The sequence below is a fragment of the Anolis sagrei genome, chromosome 1 (assembly GCF_037176765.1).
Source record: "Anolis sagrei isolate rAnoSag1 chromosome 1, rAnoSag1.mat, whole genome shotgun sequence".
In the NCBI taxonomy this organism is placed as follows: domain Eukaryota; kingdom Metazoa; phylum Chordata; class Lepidosauria; order Squamata; family Dactyloidae; genus Anolis; species Anolis sagrei.
The window spans coordinates 244,167,304-244,192,607 of NC_090021.1; the positions used below are offsets into that span (position 1 = coordinate 244,167,304).

The 25,304-nt window shown below is 41.4% G+C and overlaps 1 protein-coding gene across 1 annotated transcript in view; it reads right to left on the reverse strand.

The window, feature by feature from the left end:
• Positions 1-21,767, reverse strand: part of LOC132771100 (cytosolic 5'-nucleotidase 1A-like) — a 33,476-nt gene extending 11,709 nt beyond the window's left edge. Inside the window, exons 1-3 of the mRNA XM_060768743.2 lie at positions 21,624-21,767; positions 14,387-14,446; positions 12,293-12,460 (exon numbers count right to left, since the gene is read on the reverse strand). Of these exons, the coding sequence (XP_060624726.2) occupies positions 12,293-12,460; positions 14,387-14,431 (213 nt within the window). The 5' untranslated portion in view covers positions 14,432-14,446; positions 21,624-21,767. The remainder of the gene's footprint in view (positions 1-12,292; positions 12,461-14,386; positions 14,447-21,623) is intronic.
• Between the last annotated feature and the right edge of the window lie 3,537 nt (positions 21,768-25,304).

Sequence of the window (25,304 nt, forward strand, 5' to 3'; positions counted from 1 at the left end):
TTCCGCAGTGAGGGCATTGGTTTCCAGGTGGAAGGCGTTCCCGGTCGGGGTTGGCTTGACGCGCCTTCCTCCTGGCACGTTTCTCTCTTTCACCCCCCACTCGTGCCTCCTCGAATTCTGCAGCACTGCTGGTCACAGCTGTCCTCCAGCTAGAGCGCTCAAGGGCCAGGGCTTCCCAGTTCTCGGTGTCTATGCCAGAGTTTTTAAGGTTGGCTTTCAGCCCATCTTTAAATCTCTTTTCCTGTCCACCAACGTTCCGTTTTCCGTTCTTAAGTTCGGAGTAGAGCAACTGCTTTGGGAGACGGTGGTCAGGCATCCGGACAACGTGGCCGGCCCAGCGGAGTTGATGTTGGAGGACCATTGCTTCAATGCTGGTGGTCTTTGCTTCTTCCAGCACACTGACGTTTGTCCGCTTGTCTTCCCAGGAGATTTGCAGGATTTTCCGGAGGCAGCGCTGATGGAATCGTTCCAGGAGTTGCATATGACGTCTGTAGACTGTCCACGTCTCACAGGCATAGAGCAGGGTTGGGAGGACAATGGCTTTATAGACAAGCACCTTGGTCTCCCTACGGATGTCCCGGTCCTCAAACACTCTTTGCTTCATTCTGGAAAATGCTGCACTTGCAGAGCTCAGGCGGTGTTGTATTTCGGCGTCGATGTTGACTTTGGTGGAGAGGTGGCTGCCAAGGTAGCGGAAATGGTCCACATTTTCTAATGTGACACCATTAAGCTGTATTACTGGCATTGGAGAGGGATTGGCTGGCGACTGCTGGAACAGCACCTTGGTTTTCTCAATGTTCAGTGACAGGCCGAGCTTCTCGTATGCTTCTGCGAAGGTGTTTAGAGTGGCTTGTAGATCTTCTTCTGAATGCGCACAGACGACATTGTCATCAGCATACTGGAGTTCTATAACAGATGTTGTTGTAACCTTGGTTTTGGCTTTCAGTCTGCTGAGGTTGAATAGCTTGCCATCTGTCCGATAGATTATTTCCACTCCGGTGGGAAGCTTCCCATCAACAAGGTGAAGTATCATAGCGATGAAGATGGAGAATAGAGTTGGGGCGATAACACATCCCTGTTTGACACCGGATTCCACCTTAAATGGGTCACTTTGGGAGCCACTGCTGTCCAAAACTGTTGCCATCATGTCATCATGGAGGAGCCGCAGGATGTTCACAAATTTGTTAGGGCACCCGATTTTGTGGAGGATGGTCCAGAGAGCGCTGCGATTCACTGTGTCAAATGCCTTTGCAAGGTCGATGAATGCCATGTACAGGGGTTGGTTTTGTTCCCTGCATTTTTCTTGGAGTTGTCGTGCAGTGAAGATCATGTCCACGGTTCCTCTGGAGGGGCGGAAGCCGTTCTGGGATTCTGGGAGGGTGTCTTCTGAGAGGGGCAGAAGGCGGTTTGCAAGGATTCTTGCGAGGATTTTCCCAGCGGAGGTTAGAAGGGAGATACCTCGATAGTTTCCGCAGTCTGTTCTTTCCCCTTTTTTGAAGAGGGTGATGATGGTGGCGTCCTTGAAATCTGCTGGGATTTTCTCGGTCACCCACACTTTTTCTATGAGCTGGTGGAGTTGGTGTGTTAGCTCAGGTCCTCCCTCTTTAAAGATTTCAGCAGGGATCCCATCTGGTCCACTGGCTTTGTTATTCTTCTGTTGGCTGATGGCATTGCTGACTTCTTCCAAACTAGGCAGTGCTGCAAGCTCATCCCTGGTTTGTTGTTGTGGGATTTGTGAGAGGACCTCGTTGGCCACATTGGAGCTGCGGTTCAGGAGGCTTTGGTAGTGTTCTTTCCAACGTAGTGCAATTGAGTTTTGGTCCTTCAGGAGTTTGGTTCCATCTGATGAGCGTAGAGGCTGTATGCCATGGTTTCTTGGTCCATAGATGACCTTTGTGGCTTTGAAGAATCCCTGAGCATTATGGGTATCTGCCAGGTGTTGGATTTCTTCGGCCTTCTTTGTCCACCAGATGTTCTTTTTTTTAAAAAAAAACAAGCTTTATTAACATTTTGAATGTTGTAGGGTACAGGGAAAGAGTGAGAACAATATCGAGATAGTAAAGAGCTGAAAAAGATACTCTAAAGAGGAGGTAAGAGTAACCCTAACACCAAAGTAAAATCGTCCAAAAAAAAAAAAATTAAAAATTAAAAATTGACTTCCATTCTGGGCGTTGTTGCTTTCCAACCATCTTTCCATTTTCATCCTCCGTTATCTTCTTTCATCTTCTCTTCTATATATTTTTCCAGGAGAGACCAATCTGTCTCTCGAATTGGGTTTCCTGAATTCTTCCTTAACAAAAAAGTTAGTCTGTCCATATCCTTTATTTCTAAAGTTTTTGTCAACCAACTTTCTATATCTGGGATTTCTCCCTGTTTCCAATATTTTGCATATATAATCCTTGCCGCAGTTGATAAGTATGTCAATAATATATCTTTGTTTTGATCTAGGCTAACAGCCGAGTCTATCATACTCAGTAGGTAACATTCGGGCTTTTTTTGGTATGAAATCCCTAAAATTCTCTGGGATTCCATATGTATTTTATTCCAGTATTCTTGTGCCTTTCTACAAGACCACCACATGTGGTAGTAACTACCTTCCTCTTCCTGGCACTTCCAACATTTATTATCTGTGTTCTTATACATTATACTTATTTTTTTGGGTGTAATATGCCACCTATGGACCATCTTCCAAAGGTTTTCTTTCAGATTTGTAGCGTATGTATATTTACTTCTTTTATTCCATACTGTATCCCATTCCTTCAAAAGGATTGGTCTTCTCACATTTTGAGCCCACCTAATCATGCAGTTTTTAACTGTTTCTGTTTCCGTGGCCCAGTCGAGTAATTTACTGTAAATCTTAGAAATCAGTTTTTTCTCTACGTTTAGTAGTTTCCCCCATATATCATCCTCTAGGCAAAATCCTAATTTCTTATCTTGTTTATAATAACTACATATTTGCATATAATGGAGCCATGAGATATTTCTAAAACTTTCCTTTAAGTCCTCAAATGACTTTAGCTGTTCGGTATTTTTAATTAACAAATCTTTGTATCTTGGCCATTTTTGCCAACCTAACAACCGTCTTTGGTTTGCCTCAATAGGTGACACCCAAAGGGGTGTTTTAGAATAAAAGTTTTTTCTATATTTCAGCCAAGTTCTGAGAAGCACCGACCTTACAAAATGGTTACCAAACCCTTTTTCCTTCTTTTCTTGGTCATACCAAATATAGGCATGCCAGCCTTTCCTCAATTTGCAACCTTCCAAGGATAATAGTTTCTCATCCGCAAGTTTCATCCACTCCATTGCCCATGCTAACGCATTTGCCTCATGATATAGTCTTAAGTCAGGGAAGGCTAGGCCTCCCCTATTTTTCTTGTCTATTAAAATAGTATATTTCACCCTTGGCCTCTTATTGCCCCAAACAAATTTCATTAGCTCCTTGTTCCATTTCTGAAATATGCCGGCGTTTCTTATAATGGGAATATTCTGGAATAAGAATGTCAATTTAGGAAGAACATTCATCTTTATCAATGCCACACATCCTAGGAGGGAAAGATTTAAGTATTTCCATCTGTCCAAGTCATTTTTTATTCCTTTCCAAAGAGGTTCATAATTGTTTTTAAGTAACGAATTATTTTTTGCTGCTATCCAAATTCCCAAATACTTGAGTTTTTTTGTTACATTTAGGCCCGTCCGGCTCCGTATAGATTCTTGTTTCTTTTTATCTACATTCTTCGTTAAAATCATCGTTTTGTTTTTATTCATCTTGAAGCCCGCTAATTTTCCAAATTCTGAAATTTTATTTATCCATGCTTCCAGATGCTCTGTTGGGTCTTCAATAATCCCTATCACGTCATCGGCATATGCCCTAATTTTAAATTCGTATTTCCCTAATTTTGCACCTCTAATTTCATTATCATCCTTTATCCCTTTTATCAAAATTTCCAGCGCCATGATAAAAATTAGGGGGGAGAGGGGGCATCCCTGTCTGGTCCCCTTTTGTATTGGGAATTCTTCCCCAGTATTACCATTAACTAAAATTTTTGCTCTCGGAGAGTCATAAATCGAATTTATTGCATTGGCAAAATTGAACCCCATGTCCAGTTCTTGAATTAAAGTTTTAAAAAAGTCCCAATTAAGATTGTCGAAAGCTTTTTCGGCATCCACTGCCAAAAAAGCTACTTCTTTCTGGTGGTTTAGTTCATAATGTTCAATTAGGTCCAGAATTGTTCTAATGTTATTTCTCATATTTCGATTTGGTAGGAAGCCCACCTGTTCTTCCCCTATCCAATCTTTCAAAAAGTCTTTTAATCGGGCAGCTAATATATTTGTAAAAATCTTGTAATCAGTGTTTAAAAGGGATATCGGTCTATAATTTCTAATTTCTGCTGGGTCCGTTCCTTCTTTATGGATCAATGTTATCTCTGCCAATTTCCACGAATCTGGTATAATTTGGAGTTGTAATGCATCATTCATAATTTTTTGCAGTAGTGGAGCCACTTCTTGTTTTAAGGTTTTATAAAGGCCTGCTGTGTATCCGTCCGGACCAGGAGCTTTGCTAGGGTCCATTCTGTCAATTGCTTTGTCTATTTCTTCCATTGTAATTTCCTTATTCAATTTCTCTCTTTGCTCATCATTTATTTTCTCTAAACCCATTTTACTTATATATGTCACTACTTCTTCTTTTGAAATATTATCTTTCTTATATAGATGTTTATAAAAGTTCTGGAATTCCTCTAGAATGTCTTTATTCTTCATTATCATTTTATCTCCTATTTTAAGCTTCGTTATTTGAAATTTTTGTCTCTTCTTTTGAGCTTGTCTGGCTAACAAACTCCCCGGCTTGTTAGCATTTTCAAAGTATGATTGTTTTAAAAATTTAATTTGTTTTGCTTGCCATTCTAATTCCAGATGATGTTTTTTTTGTTTAAGTTCTGCTAAAGCTTTAATTAGTGATACTTTTTGAGGGTTTAGTTTCAAGTCATTTTCCTTACTAGCTATTTGTAGTTCTATCTCCTTTATTTCTTGATTTTTTATCCTATTGATCTTTGAATTGTGCTGTATCAAATGCCCCCTCAGGACTGCCTTCAGTGCATCCCATACGATTTGCGGTTTAGTTTCTTCTATTTGATTTATAGCTAAGTAGTCCTTAACAATTTCTTTGTATTTTTTTATATCTTGCTCCTTTTTTATTAAGTTTTCATTCAGTCTCCATTTTCTGGTTTTCATTTCTTTGTTAATAATCATTGCAATTGGGCAATGGTCCGAGATATCTCTTGGTAAAATAGATATATCATCAACTCGAGTAAAAAGGGTTTTGGAGGACCAGATCATATCAATCCTCGACCATATGTTGTGTCTGTTTGAATAGAAACTAAAGTCTTTCTTCCCTTCATTTTTCACTCGCCATACATCCAATAACTCCATATCATTTTTCAATTGGATTAAATTTTGTGGTAGTGTAGTATATCCATCCTTTACTTTCCCACTTTTCTGTTTTCTAGATTTATCTTCTTGACTATTTAGAACCCCATTAAAATCACCTACAAGTATCAGCTCATCAAATTCAGTATTCAATAATTTTTCTTTTAATGCTTTAACAAAGGCTCTTTTTGACCCATTTGGGGCATAAATGTTACATACAAGTATTTTTAAGTCCCCCAGAAAAATCATAACCCCCAGTATTCTTCCTTCCTGATCCTTAAATTCCAATCTTGAATCCAGTGTATCTTTAACATATGTTGCCACCCCTCTTTTCTTTTTCTCAAATGATGAACAGTACATTTTTCCTACTTTCTTATTTACTAAATGTGGTGTGTGTCTGTTGGCTATGTGGGTTTCTTGTAAGGTAATGATGTCATGCTTTTCTCTAATTAATTTGGTGAATAATTTCTTGCGTTTTTGTGGAGAGTTAAGACCATTCACATTGTTATTGTAACACTTTATTTGTTGATTATTCATTGTCATCTGTAGTAGCTTTTTCTGATTCATTTCCTGTGTCGTCTCTGTCCTCATCCACGTTACTTAGCGATGATGCTCCTTGTTCCAGGGTCTCACTTCGGTCTTCCATTTCTAAAGATTCTGGTCTTGGTCTTTTCGTCTGTTTCCCTCTCTTCGGAGATGGGCCCTTTTTGTCCTTCATTAATTTGTCATAGAAGGCTTTAGCCTTCTCTTCTGTGGTGATCCAATACTTCTCCTCCTTATATGTAGTCATGATCCCTTCATTACGTTCCCATCGGAACCTAATTTGTCTTTTCTTCAATTCTTCTGTTAAAAAATAATATTTCCTTCTTCTGTTAATTACTGTCTGTGGATATTCTTTCAACATCACAACTCTTGTTCCTCTATAGATTATTCCTTTCCTGTTATTTTTATACAGGATTTCATCTCTTAACCTACGTTTGGTCAGTTGTACAATTACATCTCTTGGAGCGTTATTTGTTTTTGAGAAGTTAGTTGTAATCCGGTATATCTTATCCACATCATTGGCCATCTCCTGCTCTTGAATCTCCATACATGTAGCTAACATCCTAATCACCTCTGATTTCAGATCTTCTTTTGGATCCTCCCACATGTTCCTTAATCTTATCTGAAAGTCTAGTTCTGTCTGTTGCAACTTTTCTTGTTCCCTCTCATATCTTCCTTGTTTTCTTTCTAAATCTTTTATCTTTTTCTGCATTTGGTTTGATTCTCTTCTATTTTTTCTTTATCTTTTTTAAGTTCTCCTGTTACTTCTCTTAATTGTTTTACATCTTTCTTAATTGCCCCGTATTCTTCTTTAATTTCTTTCTTCAGCTCTTTCCATTCTGTCTGCATCGCCTTGTAGTTTGCCTCTTGTTTCTCTGCATTCGACTTTATTTCCTCCTGCAATGAATCTTGTTTTTTGGATATCTTTTGGATCTCCTTTAATATATCTTTCAGTTTTACAGTTTCTTCCGAGCCTTGAGAGCCTCTTCTCGCCGCTATACCTAATTTTATCTCTTTATCTTTCTCCATTTTATTCTGGGGTGCTGGTCTGAATAAGAAGTTCAATACTAATTCCTCAAATTAATTCTTAATCTTATATAATCTTGTATATAGTTCAATTCAATATAAATTCACTTCAATTCATAGACTCTAATTTTTTTTTAATTTATCTAGAATTATTTTTATATTATTGTGTAATTTATATTTCGTCTTATTAGATCTATTCCTTAATTGATTATTGTTATTGTTATTATTATTTTATTTATAAAAGCAATTAATTACTAATTTAATATTATTATTATTGTTTTAAGGTTAAAGTGAAATAAATATATAACTTTCCCTCTTCACTCCAGCACTCCCACTCCCTTTCCTCCGTCGATCAAATCCTCGTTGCAATCCTTCTTCTTCTTCTTCCTTTCCTCAGTACTCTTGCCTCCCGATGAGCTCCAGCCCTCTTGCCTCCCGTAGTCCTGTAGATCCGCTCCTCTCCGCTCCGCTCCGTCTCACTCCTCCACTGCTCCGTTCCGCTCCGTCCGCTACTCCACTCCGTCTCTTCTTAAAGACACTTCCCTTTCCTCGGCTGCGTTGCCGTTCTTTCCATAAGCAACGCTGTTTGCGTATTCTTCTTATTTACGTATCCTACGTCTTCTTCTTCTCTGCGTTTCCGCCCTTTACGTATTCCTCAGACTCCTGACCTCTTCCGCCCTCACTCTGCGTCTTGCGTCAGTTCCGGCGTGGCGGTCCCGCTTCCTGTTTATCCCAGAATACGCGCGGTTTCTTCAATGCTCCGCCCCTTCCGGATTTCTTCTTCTATTTGTTTATAGAGAAGGTCTCCGCAGACATAACATCATGGCGCCAAGGTCAGGATGTCTTCTTTAGATTTCTTACTTTTCTTACTTTATTATCTAGATATTAGTTTCTTCTTGCAATTACTAGGGGGGGGAGGGAAGCTATCTGCCGTCCCCTCCTCCCTAATTCCTTTTAATTCTTTTAGCTTTAATTTAGTTTAAATCCCAACACATCCAGGTATACCCTTATCCAATCAATATCTGTTTTAGGCTTTTAAAGTGGCTCCCTTTCCATTGGAGCCTCTTCCCAGTATATATTTATTTATCTTTAGCTCAGTTTCCGATCCTTAAATCAATCGGGTTTCCTCTTAAAATTTCTTCCCCCCTTAATACAATCGGGGGAGGCTTGTGCAACTTAGTCCCAGAATTTATTCTTCGGAAACTTACGTTTCTCCTTTCCGTATTGGAATTCTTATAGTTTCTTTCTTTTCTTTCAATGCGAGGGCAGCGACAGTTATTGCCGCCGTACGGCAGCTTCTCGTGGAGTGGCTTGCTACCCCGGTCTGTCCGGATCCACTCTCCCTCCTCCCTTGAGGGGGGGGGGATTTTGGGACCACGGAGTTGCCTAGGGGGTCTTTGCACACCTTCGGGACTCGATCCGCTCGAAGGTGGGGAGCTACCGCTCTACCAGCCTCTCAACACGATTCTCCCTCCGAGGAGCTCTCAGAGGGACCGTCCTGTCGCCATTTTCCCTCACCGGAAGTCTCGTCCACCAGATGTTCTTGAGTTCTCTTGTCCTTCTTTGGACCTCAGCTTTTGCACTAGCATAGATCTTTTTCTTAGCAGCACAGTTGATGTCTCTCTGCCATGCTTGGAAGGCTTTCCTTTTCTTGTCAATTAGCTGTTGGATCTCGATGTCATTTTCATCAAACCAGTCTTGATGTTTCTTGGCTTGGTATCCAATAGTTTCTTCGCAGGCTTGGATGATGGAGGTCTTCAGTTTGTTCCAATGTTCCTCAACATTTTCGGGGTGTTCTGTGGGTAGATGGTCCTTGAGTGCTGTTTGGAGATGGGCTCGTCTGGAGGGCTCCTGAAGGGCTTGGGTGTTCATTTTGCGCCTTGTCTTCCTTCCTTGGAGTCTGCGCTTGGGGGCGATCTTGATAGCCATCGAGGATCGAATTAGCCTGTGGTCAGTCCAGCAGTCGTCAGCACCTATCATGGCTCTTGTGAGGAGCACGTCACGGCGGTCTCTGGCGCGTGTGATTACATAGTCTAAGAGGTGCCAATGCTTTGACCGGGGGTGCTTCCATGATGTCTTGAACTTGTTTTTCTGGCGGAAGAGCGTGTTGGTGATGACAAGGTTGTGCTCCGCACATTTGGTGAGAAGCAGGATGCCATTTGAGTTGCTGTTTCCAACCCCGTCTTTTCCTATGGTGCCTGGCCACAGGTCGAAGTCTCGCCCGACTCTTGCATTGAAGTCCCCCAGGAGAATGATTTTGTCCTCCTTAGGTATCCCCGATAGGACGGTGTCCAGCTGACAGTAGAATTTCTCCTTGATGTCTTCATCAGCATCTAGTGTTGGTGCATAGGCACTTATGATGGTTGCCCGTTGGTTTTTGGCAAGATCAACTCGGAGGGTGGAGAGACGTTCGTTGATGCCAGTGGGTGCTTCGGACAGATGTTTCATCAGATCATTTCTTATAGCGAAGCCAACTCCGTGCATTCTTTGGTCTTCTTTGGGCAGTCCCTTCCAGAAGAAGGTGTAGCCTCCTTTTTCTTCTTTCAGCTGTCCCTCTCCTGCTCTCCGGGTCTCCTGAAGGGCTGCTATGTCGATGTTGAAGCGTCCCAGCTCCCTTGCGATGATGGCAGGTCTGCGTTCGGGGCGTTCACTGCCACTGTTGTCCATCAGAGTCCGTACGTTCCACGTACCGAAGTTCATTTTTCTTTTTTGGCCGCAGGGTGGTGACCCCACTGGACGCGGCAGTCCAGTCAGGGATGAGTGAGGCAGACTATGTTTGGGGCACCTTTTCTAGCCCCCTCCCCATGTGGGGTGAGCAGAGTGGGTCCTCAATAGGGCTGCTCAGTCGTGGATACAGCTGCCGAACTACTCAACTGCCTCGGACCTTGAGGTAGAACGACTGAGTCCGTACCCGCCGCCCATGTGCCAGTCTGTGACTAGGGGCTTCCAGATTTCACAGTCCTGCCCCCGTCGCCACTCGCTGATCGCCATGGGACTTTGGTTGGTTGGTTTTTATTTTCTGTGGAAGACGCCTGTGCGTGGATTTTTTTAATGTGTGGAGGTCAGTGCACAACTGATCAACACACAGACTTCACAGAGTGAGGTTCCACTGGTGATGTAGTTTAACACAATGACCGTGGCTTCTCAGTCTGTTGCAGCCTTCTTCCGCCTTCGCAGCCGTTGTAACATGTACCATGTTATCCTCCGCCTGCTCCGCCGTTGAGGTCTTTGGGTCTTCGGACTGTGCTTGGTCTGGGACCTCCCCCGCAGCCACTCCTGGGAGTGCACGACTCCAGTTGTTGTGCCTACAGGTTCATCGGAACACGCAAGCCCCCTCACCACGACAAGGTGACAGTCCATCGAGGGGGGCATAATATTATAAGTAGGAGAGGGTGTGAGTGTGGCTTCCTAATGTCCTGGTGAGTTCTGAAAAAATAAATGAAAATCAAACAGCTCTACATCTTTCCCTTTTGGGTGTGAGGGCTGTGTTTGTACTGGATAACTATTTCAACTGCCTATGACATCTTTGTGACCTCTTCTCAAATCCTGTGTAGTTCTGACTGTGTCTTTAAAATCCATAGCTTACTCTTTCCTTCCTTCCTTCCTTCCTTCCTTCCTTCCTTCCTTCCTTCCTTCCTTTCTTTTGTTTTCAATATAAAACAATGTTTGGGAATACTGCCTGTAGCAGCACCACACTGAAGTTGAATAAATACATAATTCAGTGGTGTTAAAATGTTACAGGAAAATTAATTTCATAGGAATTGTTAATAAAAAATGTCTCATCATGAAACTGTCTATTTTTTTAAAAAAAGTAGCAAAACATGTAATACATTAAAATAATAGGGAACAATAATTACTACAATGTTGTTGGTGTTTAACAAATGTTATGTTAACTGTTTAACATTTTAATGACTTAAGGGAATGGATTAATTTAATTAGGGAATTGTTTAAGAGCCCTGATATATAATATATGTTTATAGAGAAATATATGGTGTACGTATTGTATATATTGATTTGTAATAATGTTATGGATTTAGGGTTCTGCTGAATGCCCTCTTGGGACACTACTCAATCATGTGACAGTAGATTCTAAGAGGCAAAACCTGCAAAGCTAATCAAGCAATTAAGACTTTTCAAGACAATCTTAATAGATTGACAAAGGTTTTCACAGTTGGAAACACTGGAGTGTTGCATGGTTTCCAGGCTGTATGGCTGTGGTAGAACATGGCCATACAGCAGGGAAACCATACAACACCCCAATCTTAATGGACATTGCAAAATAAGCATGCACCCCTTGTTAACAAAGCTTTAACAAAGACTATGGAAATAGGCAGAGCTTCATTCTGGAATGGAACGTGTATTGTCTTTTAGTGAACTACATATAGGTAAATGAAAATACTTCTCTGAAACCAGAATACAAATGAAGAATTGGATCTGAGAGCACAGTTGCAGTTCTGGATAATATGGACATTTCTGGGGTGTTTTAGTTATGAATGCCAAAATCTGTGGACGGTCATTATATACAATGGTGTAATAAAATGGTGTCCCTTGTATAAAATGCAAAATCAAAGTTTTGTTTGGAATTTTTTTTGTGTGGGGGGAATATCTTAAAGCTGTGGATTGTTGAATCCATGGATATTGTGAGTTGATTATATAGCAATGTTAGTAAACTTTCTCCCCTCACCTCATTTTAAGGGAAAACTTGTGTAAAGCTGAATTCATACTGCTCGGAGAATTGTGTGTGTGTCTGTGTAAGAATGTGTGTAGAGGGAAAATGGACAATCTTCCTTAGACATTAAAACAGTAAAACCTGGTTCAAAATTTGGCTATTTGTATACATGGATATAAGGCACAGTATAGAGCCAGGTTCATGGTGAGTGAAAAGGGGAATGTGATCATTGTTTACAAGGTGTTGCATCTGTGTTATAAGCAGAACATCTACAGACTTCAAGATAAATGATTCTCTTTAGAGGACAGTAAGTGCTAGCTCTACTATTACCCAAACTAAGACAGTGGATGCTGAGTGGCATACAAGAATTATCAATAGCAGCCCCTGGGCATTCCTCCCTGATATATAACAAAGCTGTGTGTTATAGGTAGCCAGTTATGGGCCTGCTGTAACAGCTTGATGATCTCAAATATGGTGTAGAAAGCTTCCCCATCATTACTGTCAAAGTAAGATTTCGTTGGCAGTCCATGAAGTTCCTGAAGATAAAATGGGGCTGTATGGAATGGAGATGGTGTCATTTTGCCTGTTATATCAGGCAGGAAAAGGTCTTGGGCCATCCTGGCCTTTTACCTGAACAAAAGCAAAGGCTGTCCCTTGCTCCAAGCTGTTGTTCTCATTTTCTCGCTGATGCTTTACATACTCATCCTTTCCTTTGGTCAAGAAGATCTCGTGCTCCCTCTCCAGGTTGAAAATAGCCCTTGTCGTCACAGCAATAACCAGAGCTTCTTTGGGATCTTTCTGAGGTAGAGAAGATGAAGAACAGGATACAGTTTTAGCTGACCTGACTAACACTGATTAAATACCAGAAACAGAGATGAGAGGAATGAGAGCCAACATTTGGATATCTTCCCAATCAAATCCATGACACTTATATTTAAGGTTCTTCAGTTTTTTATGTTCACAACCTCCTCATGTACTTCTGTTTTCTTGGAAACCAGATTGTCCAAAAGATTTTGCAATCCTGTACTTAAGGCAAATGATACATATAATTGTATCCACTGTGAATACCACAGGTTAATGGAAGCAGCACTTTGTGTCTAAGTATCAGAATGCAGCACTACCAGCATCAACTGATATGCTTCCAAAGGAGAGAAAAGGGACATCAGATGAACCAGCAAAGATGTAGAGGTTTAGCCAACATTCAAGTGTGTGTGTGTGTGTGGGGGGGGGGGGGGTTATTGCCTTTGGATTTCCAGTAAATAGGGACATCCTTCCACTGCAGGAGTCCCTGCCCTGTCAGCCAAGATAACAGAGGCTGTGTTTGGGAAGGGCATCAGCCTTTTTGTTTCTAGAGCAGCTTCGTAATTTCTCCAGTCTAAAGCAGTGGTTCTCAAAATTTGGCCTTATGGATGTTACGGATATTACAGATTTACAAATGTTCAGGGGTTCTTGGAGCTGATGTCTGAAATACCTGGAGGATCAAAGTTTGAGGAGGAACACTCTAGACCAGTGGTTCTCAACCTGTGGGTTCCCAGATGTTTTGGCCTTCAACTCCCAGAAATCCTAACAGCAGATAAACTGGCTGGGATTTCTGGGAGTTGGTCTAGCTCCATTAAATACAACACCATAGTAAAATGGAGTCCTTTATATGAAACAGTAAAATCAAGCTTTGCTCTTTGGACCATTTTCAAGTTGTGGATGATGGAATCAATGAATACAGAATCAATGGGTCATCTGAAGTCAATATGTATTTGACTATCATTTGATTTCATTTTTTTTACTTTTGGTTATAATTTTCTCATGGCTATTACCCAACCAGTCTTAGGAACCTCGGTTGTGGCATCTTAAACCACCTGGCTTTTATTTGCCTACAGCAGTGGTGCCAGGTTGTCCATTTATTAGAAGACTGTGTTGGTTTGGAGTAAAGAACACCTCAGTATCATGTTAAATTATATTTAATACTTTCCTCTGTGTTATTGTCTTCAAGTTCTGTTTTAAATTTAGATCTCATGCACAGAACATACAGTGCTGGTTTACACTGAGACAGCCCATTGGTCTGTAAACGGACATAAGCTCACCAAAGTCTCAACAAGTAATCTTGCTCCCTTAGAGCAGTGCTTCTTAAACAACCCCATACGAAGGGCTGGCAATTTTGCTCATATGGGCCAGGGACTTGGTATCCTATTTACCTTCTCTTCTACATCTTTATCTTCCATTCTTGGAAACTCCTCAGGGACCAGTAACAAGTAGCTCAGGGACTAACATGGGTCAATAGGCCACCAATCTGAGTAGCAGTAATATAAATCATTTGAACTAGAGATGAACCTAGACAACTTTGCATACAAAGCATATGTAGTGTTACTGATTTATGCCGTGCAATAATGAGTTTGTAAAATTGTTCCATCAGTTGGCCATACTCAATTTCAACCTGGCGTGTGTGTGTGTGTATAAAATGTAACAGATATCAACATGGCCCAACAAGAAATGTATCTGCCCAAGAAAGCAGCCAGAAGAAAGCTCCTGGTCATTTTTACTGTACATTAAATGGGCCATAAACCTAGGTTAATTTTAGATGGCGTGAATAACTTCTTTGTTACATTTTTAAAAGAAATCTATTTAAAATTATAGTGCATGGAAGTGTAAACACTTATAAGAAACAAAATGACAAAAACATAACAAAACAATACCTGAATGTAATCAACTATTGCTACTTGAATAACTTACTGGTTTCACACTGGTATTGATGACAGTGCTTTCAGGGTCCGACATCTTTTATCTCTTACTCTGAAGGAGAAAATATACTAAATATAACTGCAAGGAAATATAGCATTTTTCAGCTGAAAGAACTATTGTCTGGTGTGTTTTACAAACTGTATCCTTCCAAAATAAAGAGAAAATTTTGCAGGATCTGGCACGTGCTTTACTTACAACCTGTTGAGACTATGCTAATATGCTGTCTGCTGTCATTTGAAAAGTGTTTGGAAACTTTAACTGATCCAGAATTCTGGGCCAGAGCTTTGAGCAGGATTAGTAACAGGCAACAGGTTGCAAGTTTGAGTTCCTTGTCTCAACATCTTGATTGACTGTTGCCCTGGGGTAAGTGCTTGGTATGATCTATAAAGACTTATGAAACTTGGGACTGTCCAGTTTGAAAGACTGCATTCTTCTAGAGAAGCTTGTTTTGGAGGAAATCCTTCTCTCTTACTGATCACTCCACTTGGGCTCCAGAAGTCCTTGTCAAGACAAGCTAGCATGGCCACATCTCTCCTATTCTCATGCCAAGAAAGCAAGGATTTTCCTATGCAGACAGCATTTAATGTGGGTCCCTGCTGGATCTTTCTTTCTTTCGATCTGTTTATATTTGAATTCTATTTCTGCTTGCATTTTGCTGTTGCTATCCATTATTTGGCAGAGCATCTGGAACCAACTTGAGAAGTATGACTGGAACCACTGCATCACAGTGCCTCTGATACCCACTCCCCTACCCCAGGCGTTCCAGAAGGATACCATGGTTGATGGTATCAAAGGCCGCTGAGAGGTCTAGGGATCAACATTCCCCCCGTCAGTGTTGAGACAAATATCATCCATGTTGGCTTCTGCTCCAGTGACAGCATTTATGTTGGTTCTTATGCAAAATATTTTATCTATAAAATGGTTGTTAAAAGCATCACAGTGAGCGACTGAAGACTCAGCAATGGGTTCAGAGGGGAGGGCACATGGGTTAAGCTTCTCACCACTCTGAACAGCTCAGCTGGATATGCATCTACAGATACAATGCATGCAGAGAAGAAAGCTTTCTTTGCTGCATGTACTGCCACCTTATAGGAGCAAAGGTGCCCTCTATATGGTATCTTGTTGCATAAAAGTTGAGTTTTCTGCCCTCTGTGCTCTAGTCATTGTCCTTCCCATTTTATTTCCCTGAGTGTTTCTGTATACCATCGAGCCTGTCACAGGTCAGAGAGGACGTTTGGGAGTGATCATGTCAACATTCCTGATTAGATTTTGATTCCACTTATGACCAGGGTTTCAACAGGATCATTCGTAATGCCAGCCATAGAACCATCTAAGGTCTCCTGGAATCTCAAAAGATCAATTACTCTTTGCGGGCGGACCAGTTTAATAGATCCTCCACCCCTGCAGGGGTAGGTTGTAGCTGTGATACTAGCCCTGACCAGAAAGTGATCTGTCCATGACAACTTGGAGGTATTGATCACCTCTGCCCACAGATCCGTATGTTCTGAGCTGAAAATTGCATCAAGGGTATGACCTGCCAAATGTGTTGGTCCAGAAACCAATTGGGATACGTTGATATTTGTCATGAATACCATGAACTCCCAATCCTACCTGACAAACTGGCCTCCAATGGTATGTTGAAGTCACTCAGAAGCAAAAGTCTGGGTGACTCCAACAACCCCTCTGAGACCAGTTCCTTAAGCTCAGCCAATGAGTCTCTTAGGCAGCGGAGTGGTCAGTACACAAACAGAATCCCCAGTCTATCCCTGTTTTTCAGACTCAGGTACTAGGCCTGGGCGGTTTCGTTTCGTTAATTCGTAATTCGTTAATAATTCGTTAATTTTTCCAATTACAAAACGATAACGAACCATTCTGGAGCAATTATTTAAAAAAACGAATTTTTAAACACGTTTTGTAAATGCTTCGTATTTCGTTATTGTATTCGTTTTGTTATTGTTCTGAGGTCGTTTCGTTATTATTTCCGCATGTCTGGGCCAGTTTTATGGTTTAATTAGTGAAAAAAAATTATAATATCACACCAACAGTCAAGAACAGAGGGAGAGGGAAGCTTCAGAAGTTTTTGGAAGTTTTTTAGCGTATTTCGCGGTCGCGTCCGCCATTAACGAATCGATTTGTTATTGTTTCGGAAATCGATTCGTTAATTTTTTACCATTTACGAAATTTCGTAAATATCGAACTTTTTAAAAGGAAAATTTTGTAATTATTTTAAATATCGAAACAAAAAAAACCCCCAAATACAAATCGATTTTAGAAACAAATTTTTGCGTTGTTACCCAGGCCTATCAGGTACATATACTCAATGCGATTCATCTTCTTAGTAGGTAATTTGGTCAGGTTAAGATGGTCTTTATAAATCACAGCTACCCCACCCACCCACTTTTCCTTAGCTACAGTGATGCAACAAAAGTTTACAAATCTTTCACTGGAGCCGTGTTGTGTGTGTTAAATATATTGCAGAGCTCCGTGGCTTTGCCCTGTTTGCCATGGATAATTGCTTAGGAGCATGAACTGAACTTAGCTAGTCAAAAAGGAACGCATCCAGTCCAGCCCAATATCCTTTTTTCCACTTGGGGACAACTAGCCAGATCTTCCTGGAAACCTATAACTTTCTTTAGTGTCTTCAATTTTCTGTTTTTAAAGACTCTACTCAGAGTCCAAAGCATTTCCAGATCTCCTTTAGCTTTTGTATGCAGGCCTTCTGATAGTTACTTTTCCTGCTCTTCCCTCCATTGTGCCATTATTATTATTATTATTATTATTATTATTATTATTATTATTATTCTCCCCTCAGGGACTCGGGGCGGCTGACATGAAGCCAAGCCCAACAAATACAGTAAACAAATGAAATACACACAGCAAATAATAACTAAAATTTATTTATTATTCAAACTTAAAGTACAAGCAATAAAAAATACCAACAATAAAAGAAAAATGACACAGTGGGATAAAACACTGAATATGGAGTAAAATAAAAATTAAGAAAAAGAAGTTAAACAAAGTGGGCTGGGCCAGATGCAAGGATAAAAGAAGGGGACATAGGGTACGATAGGGAAATTGGTGTGATTTATCTGGTGAGAAATACAGGAGGGACAAGCAACTCTAAAGACTTAACTTGTAAATTGGATGAGCTTGGTGAGGATCCTTTGTCTTTTCTGCTCTGGATTAAATAAATGCCAACTCCTGGCTCTTTTCCCAGAATTGCTAACATGGTTGACAGTGAATGCACGATAGTTTAAGAAAACCGCTCAAGATACTATATGTTGAAAGAGGATGTAAGAGCAAAGCTTCCTGATGCATTGGACTACAGCGCCTCCAAATGTGGAAGGTATAGCTCAGCACATTTGGAAGCATAAATGTTTGAAAAGAAAGAAGCATAATATCTATCTATCTATCTATCTATCTATCTATCTATCTATCTAGCTAGCTATCTATCTCAGGGATGCGAAAGTTGGCAAATGTAGCCTCCAGGCATAACCATAAGTGCAATCAATGGTAAGAATCGCTGGGAGTTGCAGTATAAAAAGATATGGATAATTACAATTGCTCACATCTTCATTAATTATTTTATTTCTTTATTTACAGTATTTATATTCCACCCTTTTCACCCTGAAGGGGACTCAGGGAGGATCACAGAACACATACAGCATACAGCAAACTTTCAATGCCGATTATACAATGGCAAGACAGACAACAGATATATATATGTGTGTGTGTGTGTGTGTGTGTGTGTGTGTGTATCTTTTGGCGTCTTTGGAGGCTGTGCTCAGTTTCAGCCACGGGGGGTAATGTTGTTCCAGCTCCTTGACAAATCATTTTTCTGATTGAAATGCTGTGCCTAAAATTCCTCCCGGCTTTAAGGCAGTTCCTATTTATCTACTCACATTTGTTTTTGAATTGCTAGGTTGGCAGAAGCTGGGCTGAAAGGTCAGGCACTCACCCAGGTCAGGGTGAGTGCCTGGCTTTGAACTATCAACCTTCCAGTTAGCAATATTTATTGCAGCTTGGTGATTAACCTCCTGTGCCAAAGCCTGGCCCAGTTAATACATTATTTGTGAGTATCTCAACATACCAACAAAATCACCACTAGAGAGAAAGTAAATCAGTAATTTGTAATCTGGAAATCTTTAATGTCAACCCCACTGTGTTGTGTGTGTTAAATTATTTGTGCCCATTGGCAACATTAGTTTCTGTTCTAGAAACAGTTGGGGGACAAATAATTTATAATTTGTAGACTGGCGGCTATCCGTGGATGGGCACTTTTATTAGCAGTTTTTCACCTTACTCTATAATTAATTTTTTCAAGGACTGTGACCTTACATATTGTAAGATTCCCTCTTTATGAGAGCTACAATCTCAACATACTGCAAGCTGAGCATCCCTTTATCTGAAAATCCAAAATCCAGAAGTGTGCACATGGTTGGCGAAGACTAATACCTTTGCCTTCTGATGGGTCATTGCAAACAAACTTTGTTTTATGCACAAAGTTGTTACAAATGTATTTATTTATTTATTTATTTATAGTATCAGAAGTGAACTGAAGGTACAGTTGTAATGAATTTAAGAGAACAAAGTTAAAATGTTTTGTATTAAATTATCTTAAGACTACATTTATAAGATATGGGGCCACAGTGGTGCAGTGGATTGAACCGCTGAGCTGCTGAACTTGTTGACTTGAAGGTCGGTACTTCAGATCCGTGGGGTGGGGTGAGCTCGTGTTGTTAGCCCTAGCTTCTGCCAACCTAGCAGTTCAAAAACATGCAAATGTGAGTAGATCAGTAGGTACCGCTTCAGTGGAAAGGTAACGATGTTCCATGCAGTCATGCCGGCCACATGACCGGCTCTTTGACATAGAAATGGAGATGAGCACCAACCCCTAAACTCGACTTAATGGCAGGGGAAACATTTACCTTTTTATGTCAATAAGACATAAATTAATTTCATGCTTAGATTTGTGTCCTGTCCCCAAGATATTTAATTTTATATATGCACATATTCCAAAATAATATGTGCACATATAAAATGTGCATATTATTTTGGATTACAATAATTTTGGATAAGGAATGCTCGACCTGACTTTAGTTGAAAGGAAAAGCCAGTGAACTCAATGAGACTTCTATTTATTTTTTATCTTTTTTAAAAAAGGCTAGGAGGAGCAGAGTACAAGACGTTTAGATTTCTAAACAACCATGTAACTATGATGCCACCTTTCCTGATGTCTGAAATTCTGCTAAACTTCTGCAATATTCCTTTAAGCAATTCCTGGCCTGGCTGGATAAATACACCATGCAAAGTATGCAAATAAGGGTGCATCTATACTAGGCATGGGCAAACTTTGGCCCTCCGGGTGTTCTGGACTTCAACTCCCACAATTCCTGGCCTTTCCTTTTCCCCCTCAGCCACTTAAGGTTGTTGGTCAACGTACCCCTTCATCAGGACAGTAAATAATGAGGAACACACAAAAATGGGAAGTCCAGACAGGAAACAATCAGGGGCAGCCAACACCTCCTAACAAAGGATTCCCCCAGGCAGGAAGCAGGCAGGTTTTGGATCTGCAAGGCCATTCAATGCTAATCAAGGTGGCCAATTGCAATATTCACACTTGCCTCCAACAGGCAAATGAAGGAGACAATTGATACCTGATGAATAAATAGTAATGGAATGAAGAATAGTTTGATCAAATAGATAGGTGTCCATTGTCCCCTTCAGTAGAGTTCTTAAGTGGCAGAGGGGGAAGAGGCAAGGACTGGAGGCCAGGAATTGTGGGAGTTGAAGTCCAAAACACCTGGAGGGCCTAAGTTTGTCCATGTCAGATTTATACTATAGAATTAATGCATTTTGGTGAGGTGCCAGCACTCTTTGGTAGAGAAAGCTGAAGACCTTGTAAAACTACAACTCCCAGGCCTCCGTAGCAATGAACCATGGCAGTGAAAGTGGTATCAAACTGCATTAAATTCTATAGTTGTAGATGCACTCTGAGTCAAGCAAACCTTGTAAATGGTAGAAAGCTATTCAAGATGGGCTCGGAAAAGGGCCACAATCTCCCCGTTAATAAGAGAATTGGGTCTCTGGCAGGGATATGCAGGTGACACCACTTTGATGGCTGAAAGTGAGGTGGAGCCGAGGAGCCTTCTAATCAAGGTGGGAAAAGAAAGCGCAAAAGCTGGGTTGCAGTTTAACATCAAAAAAACCAAGATTATGGCAACAAGAACGATTGACAACTGGGAAACAGAGGGAGAAAATGTGGAGGCAGTGACAGTCTTTGTATTTCTAGGTGCAAAGATTATTGCAGACGCAGACTGTGGCCAGGAAATCAGGAGACGCTTACTTCTTGGGAGGAGAGCAATGTCCAATCTCGATAAAATAGTAAAGAGTAGAGACATCAGACTGGAAACGAAGATCCGCCTAGTCAAAGCCATGGTCTTCCCTGTAGTAACCTACGGATGTGAGAGCTGGACCTTAGGGAAGGCTGAGCGAAGGAAGATCGATGCTTTTGAGCTGTGGTCTTGGAGGAAAGTTCTGAGAGTGCCTTGACTGCGAGAAGATCCAACCAGCCCATACTTCAGGAAATAAAGCCCGACTGCTCACTGGAGGGAAGGATACTAGAGACAAAGTTGAAGTACTTTGGCCACATCATGAGAAGAAAGGAAAGCTTAGAGAAGACAATGATGCTGGGGAAAATGGAAGGAAAAGGGAAGAGGGGCCGACCAAGGGCAAGATGGATGGATGGCATCCTTGAAGTGACTGGATTGACTCTAAAGGAGCTGGGGAAAGTGACGGCCGACAGGGAGCTCTGGCGTGGGCTGGTCCATAAGGTCACGAAGAGTCGGAAACGACTGATGGAATGAACAACAACAACAACAGGGATGCATCAGCAGGAGTCCCATTCTGACCTGCATTCCTAACACTGTCTTATACAAATCTAGTTTTGGGAGCTCACGGGTCCCCCGATGGCAATGAAACCTTGTGACGATGCGAACCTCGTCCTCTTACATTTGTCCCGGGGTAAAGGAGGAGGGCAAAGCGCCAAGAAGGCGCATCTGCAGCTTGAATGTCCTTTCAAGGGCCGGTCCCTAACGGAGGAGGGGGGGGGGGGGGTCCACCAACTTTTCTCCGTTTCCAAAGAGCGCCTGCCACAATTAGCAGCAGTCAATGCGAAACGGAGAGAGAGGGGCACATCGTTACATACATCCAAAAGTTTCAAACTCACCGCGTTTGGCTTCTCCCAAATGCAACTCCGATCAGCAGCGGCATTCAGAATGAGCAATTACAGAAGAAGATGCCTCTCGTTTCAGTTTTCCGGCAACGGGAGAGAAGCCGCCTGGGCTTCTGGGATTTGTAGTCAATACTTTGTCGTGACTTCGCCTCCTCCTGCGAGGGGAAGAGCGAGAGCGGACTCCGTTTCCCAGCATGCCCCGCGCCGCCCAGCTGTCAAAACGAAAGGGCGAGGTTTGGGGCTGTTGGTGATCTAATGGCAGGCCAGGCCGGGAGGGCTCCGCATCTGCTGAGCTGCAAAGAGCGGAAAGCCCAGCAAAGCCTTTCATTTGGAGATAAAGCTGTCCTAAACTCGACCCAAGATAGCTTTCTTTTCGCAAGCAGAGCCTCCCTATAATTTTCATCCAACCTTTTAATTTCATGGGCTATACATTAGACAAATAGAAATGGAAGTTAAATATAAATGGGAGTTAAATACAGGCTGTAAATAAAGATCAACGCTTAAAACAACAACAGGGGAATTCCAGACAATCAGGGCCAGCTAACACCTCCCAACAAAGGATTCCCCCCTAGGAGGAAGCAGCCAGGCTTTGAAGCTGCAAGGCCATTCAATGCTAATCAAGGTGGCCAATTGCAACATTCACACTTGCCTCCAGCACCCTGGACATTATTCCACAGATATATAAACACTTCTTGCCTACTTTTCAACAGACCTCACAACCTCTGAGGATGCCTGCCATAGATGCAGGCATAGCATCAGGAGAGAATGCTTCTGGAACATGGCAATACAGCCCGGAAAGCTCACAGCAACCCTGGCTGAGCATTGCTTATCCAGAAGCCCGAAACTTGACATATTCCAAAAATTGTAAGTGTCAATATGTGTGGCTGAGTTCCTGACTTTGTTTCATGCACAAAAAGTATTACAAATATTGTGTATAAAATTCCCTTCAGGCTATGAGTTTAAAGTGTATTTGAAGCATAAATGAATATTGTGTTAGACTTGAGTCCCATCTCCTGATATCTCATTACAAATAATAATAATAATAATAATAATAATAATAATAATAATAATTTATTTGTATTCTGCCCTATTTTTCCAGGGGACTCAGGGCAGATTTACACAAATGCAAAAGCAAACATTCACTGCCTAGAAATAACAAAACAAAGATGAAGGGAGAGGTGTCCCCTTCAGGCTCTTGGGTGGTGGCACTCATCTCCATTTCTAAGACAAAGAACCTGCGTTGTCCGTGGACACCTCCTAGCTCATGTGGCTGGCATGACTGCATGGAGCGTCATTTACTTTCCTGCCAAAGCAGTACATATTGATCTACTCACATTTGCATATTTTCTAACTGCTATGTTTATGCAAATACAGGCATTCCAGAATAACAACAACATTTTTGTTCCCAAGCATTTAGGATAAGGGAGGCCCCTACTACACTGCCATATAAAGTCCAGAAGATTATCTGCTTTGAACTGGATTATATGGCATTGTAGAAGGGGCCAGAGGCTTAACTAACATGTAAAAATCACACCACTTTTAATACCAAATAACTTATCAAGAGAGCTTATTACAACTGATTTTTTTAATTAAATGCACCCCCACTTCGTCATTCATTTCTATGTTTTCAAACACACACACACATCCTATCTGCAGGAGTCTACTGTAGACCATGTATCTGTGGGCAAGTCTACATAGGGACCACCAAATGCAGCGCCCAAACACGAATCAAGGAACACGAAAGGCACTGCAGACTAATTCAACCTGAGAAGCCATAGCAGAGCACCTGAACACAGAAATGCTGGACCACTCGAACAACCACCATGCCAGACTTTTGACAGAAGCCATTGAAATCCACAAGCATGTGGGCAATTTCAACAGAAAGACGGAAACCATAAAAAGAAACAAAATCTGGCTACCAGTATTTTAAAAACCCTCTAAAATCAGGGCAGTAAATAAAGAACAACACTCAGAAAACAGGGAATTCCAGACAGGAAGCAATCAGGGCCAGCTAATCACTTCCCAACAAAGGATTCTCCCAGGCAGGAAGCAGCCAGGCTTTGTAACTGCAAGGCCATTCAGTACTAATCAAGGTGGCCATTGCAACATTCACACTTGCCTCAAGCAGACAAGAGTTCGTTCTCCCGCCCTGGACATTCCACAGATAAATAAACCTCACTTGCCTAGTTTCCAATAGACCTCACAACCTCTGAGGATGCCTGCCATAGATGTGGGTGAAACGTCAGGAAAGAATGCTTCTGGAACAAGGTAATACAATCCAAAAAACTCACATCAACCCAATGATTCCGGCCATGAAAACCTTCGAAAACACATTGAACACATATAGATCCTTTATCTATAATTTAGTCACATCTTTGGACATTCAAGTATTTCAGACCTCTGGATCTTGGCGGTTGCCCTGGACAAAGCAAAGGATTTTTTTAAAAAAAACTTACTTTAATCAAAAGAAGAAGACCTTCAGGAGAAATATGTCTTTGAGGATGGAATGTGTATGTTTTTCTTTCAAAAGGAAGGAATGTTACAGTGCTGGGTTGCAGTATTTACTGTCTTGGGTTCTGACATTTAGCCAGGAGGTGAAATTGTTTTGCATTCTATAATGGCATTCAAACTGTTTACTAAAGGTGTTCTGATCCTCAACTTTCACTCTGTTTATATTCTCTATAAATTCCAAAGCTGCTGACATGGATGGTTCCTCTGGGACTCTAGTGCCATTCAACTATATACCACATTTTATCTGATTTTGGAAGCTAAGCAGGGTCAGGTCTGATATTTGTGTGGGATGCAAATAATCTTCAGACAGCAGCAGAAAAGAATACTGTGTCAGGCTCTGCAGAGACATTGAGATAATATTGACCTAGGTCAGGTATGGGCAAACTTTGGCCCTCCAGGTGTTTTGGACTTCAACTCCCACAATTCATATCAACCTACTGGCTGTTAGGAATTATGGGAGTTGAATTCCAAAACACTTGGAGGGCCAAAGTATGCCCATACCTGATCTAGAGCATAGCTTTTAAACTGTGAGTCACAATCTCATTTGGAGTTCCTGAAATGTGTGGCTGTTTTAGACATTGACATGAATCTGTTAGCAACTACTTGCAGCAAATGCAACTGCTTCAGCCTCCAATTGAGGCTGCAAACCAAGTATACAAGCATGACATGAAAAATGTTGAAGATGTATGTCATCCAATATCAAATATTCAGCAAAGATTTCATTGTTTATGTAAAAATAAAGAATTGAAGCACATCCATCTCATTTGTATGAAAATGTGCTTTTATCTCTCCCTATATAAGGTAAAGGTAAAGGTTTTCCCCTGACATTAAGTCCAGTCATGTCTGACTCTGGCGGTTGGTGCTCATCTCCATTTCTAAGCAGAACAGCCAGCATTGTCCGTAGACACCTCCAAGGTCATGTGGCTGCCTGAACATCAAACAAATAGTGGGTGCTAGAAACAATATCATATGAAAGCTGACTGGCACAACCTGGGGATCACAACCAGATACAGTGAAGACATCTGCCCTTGCGCTATGCTACTCTGCTGCTGAGTACGCATGCCCAGTGTGGAACACATCTCATCACACTAAAACAGTGGATGTGGCTCTTAATGAGACATGCCGCATTATCACAGGGTGTCTGCGCCCTACACCACTGGAGAA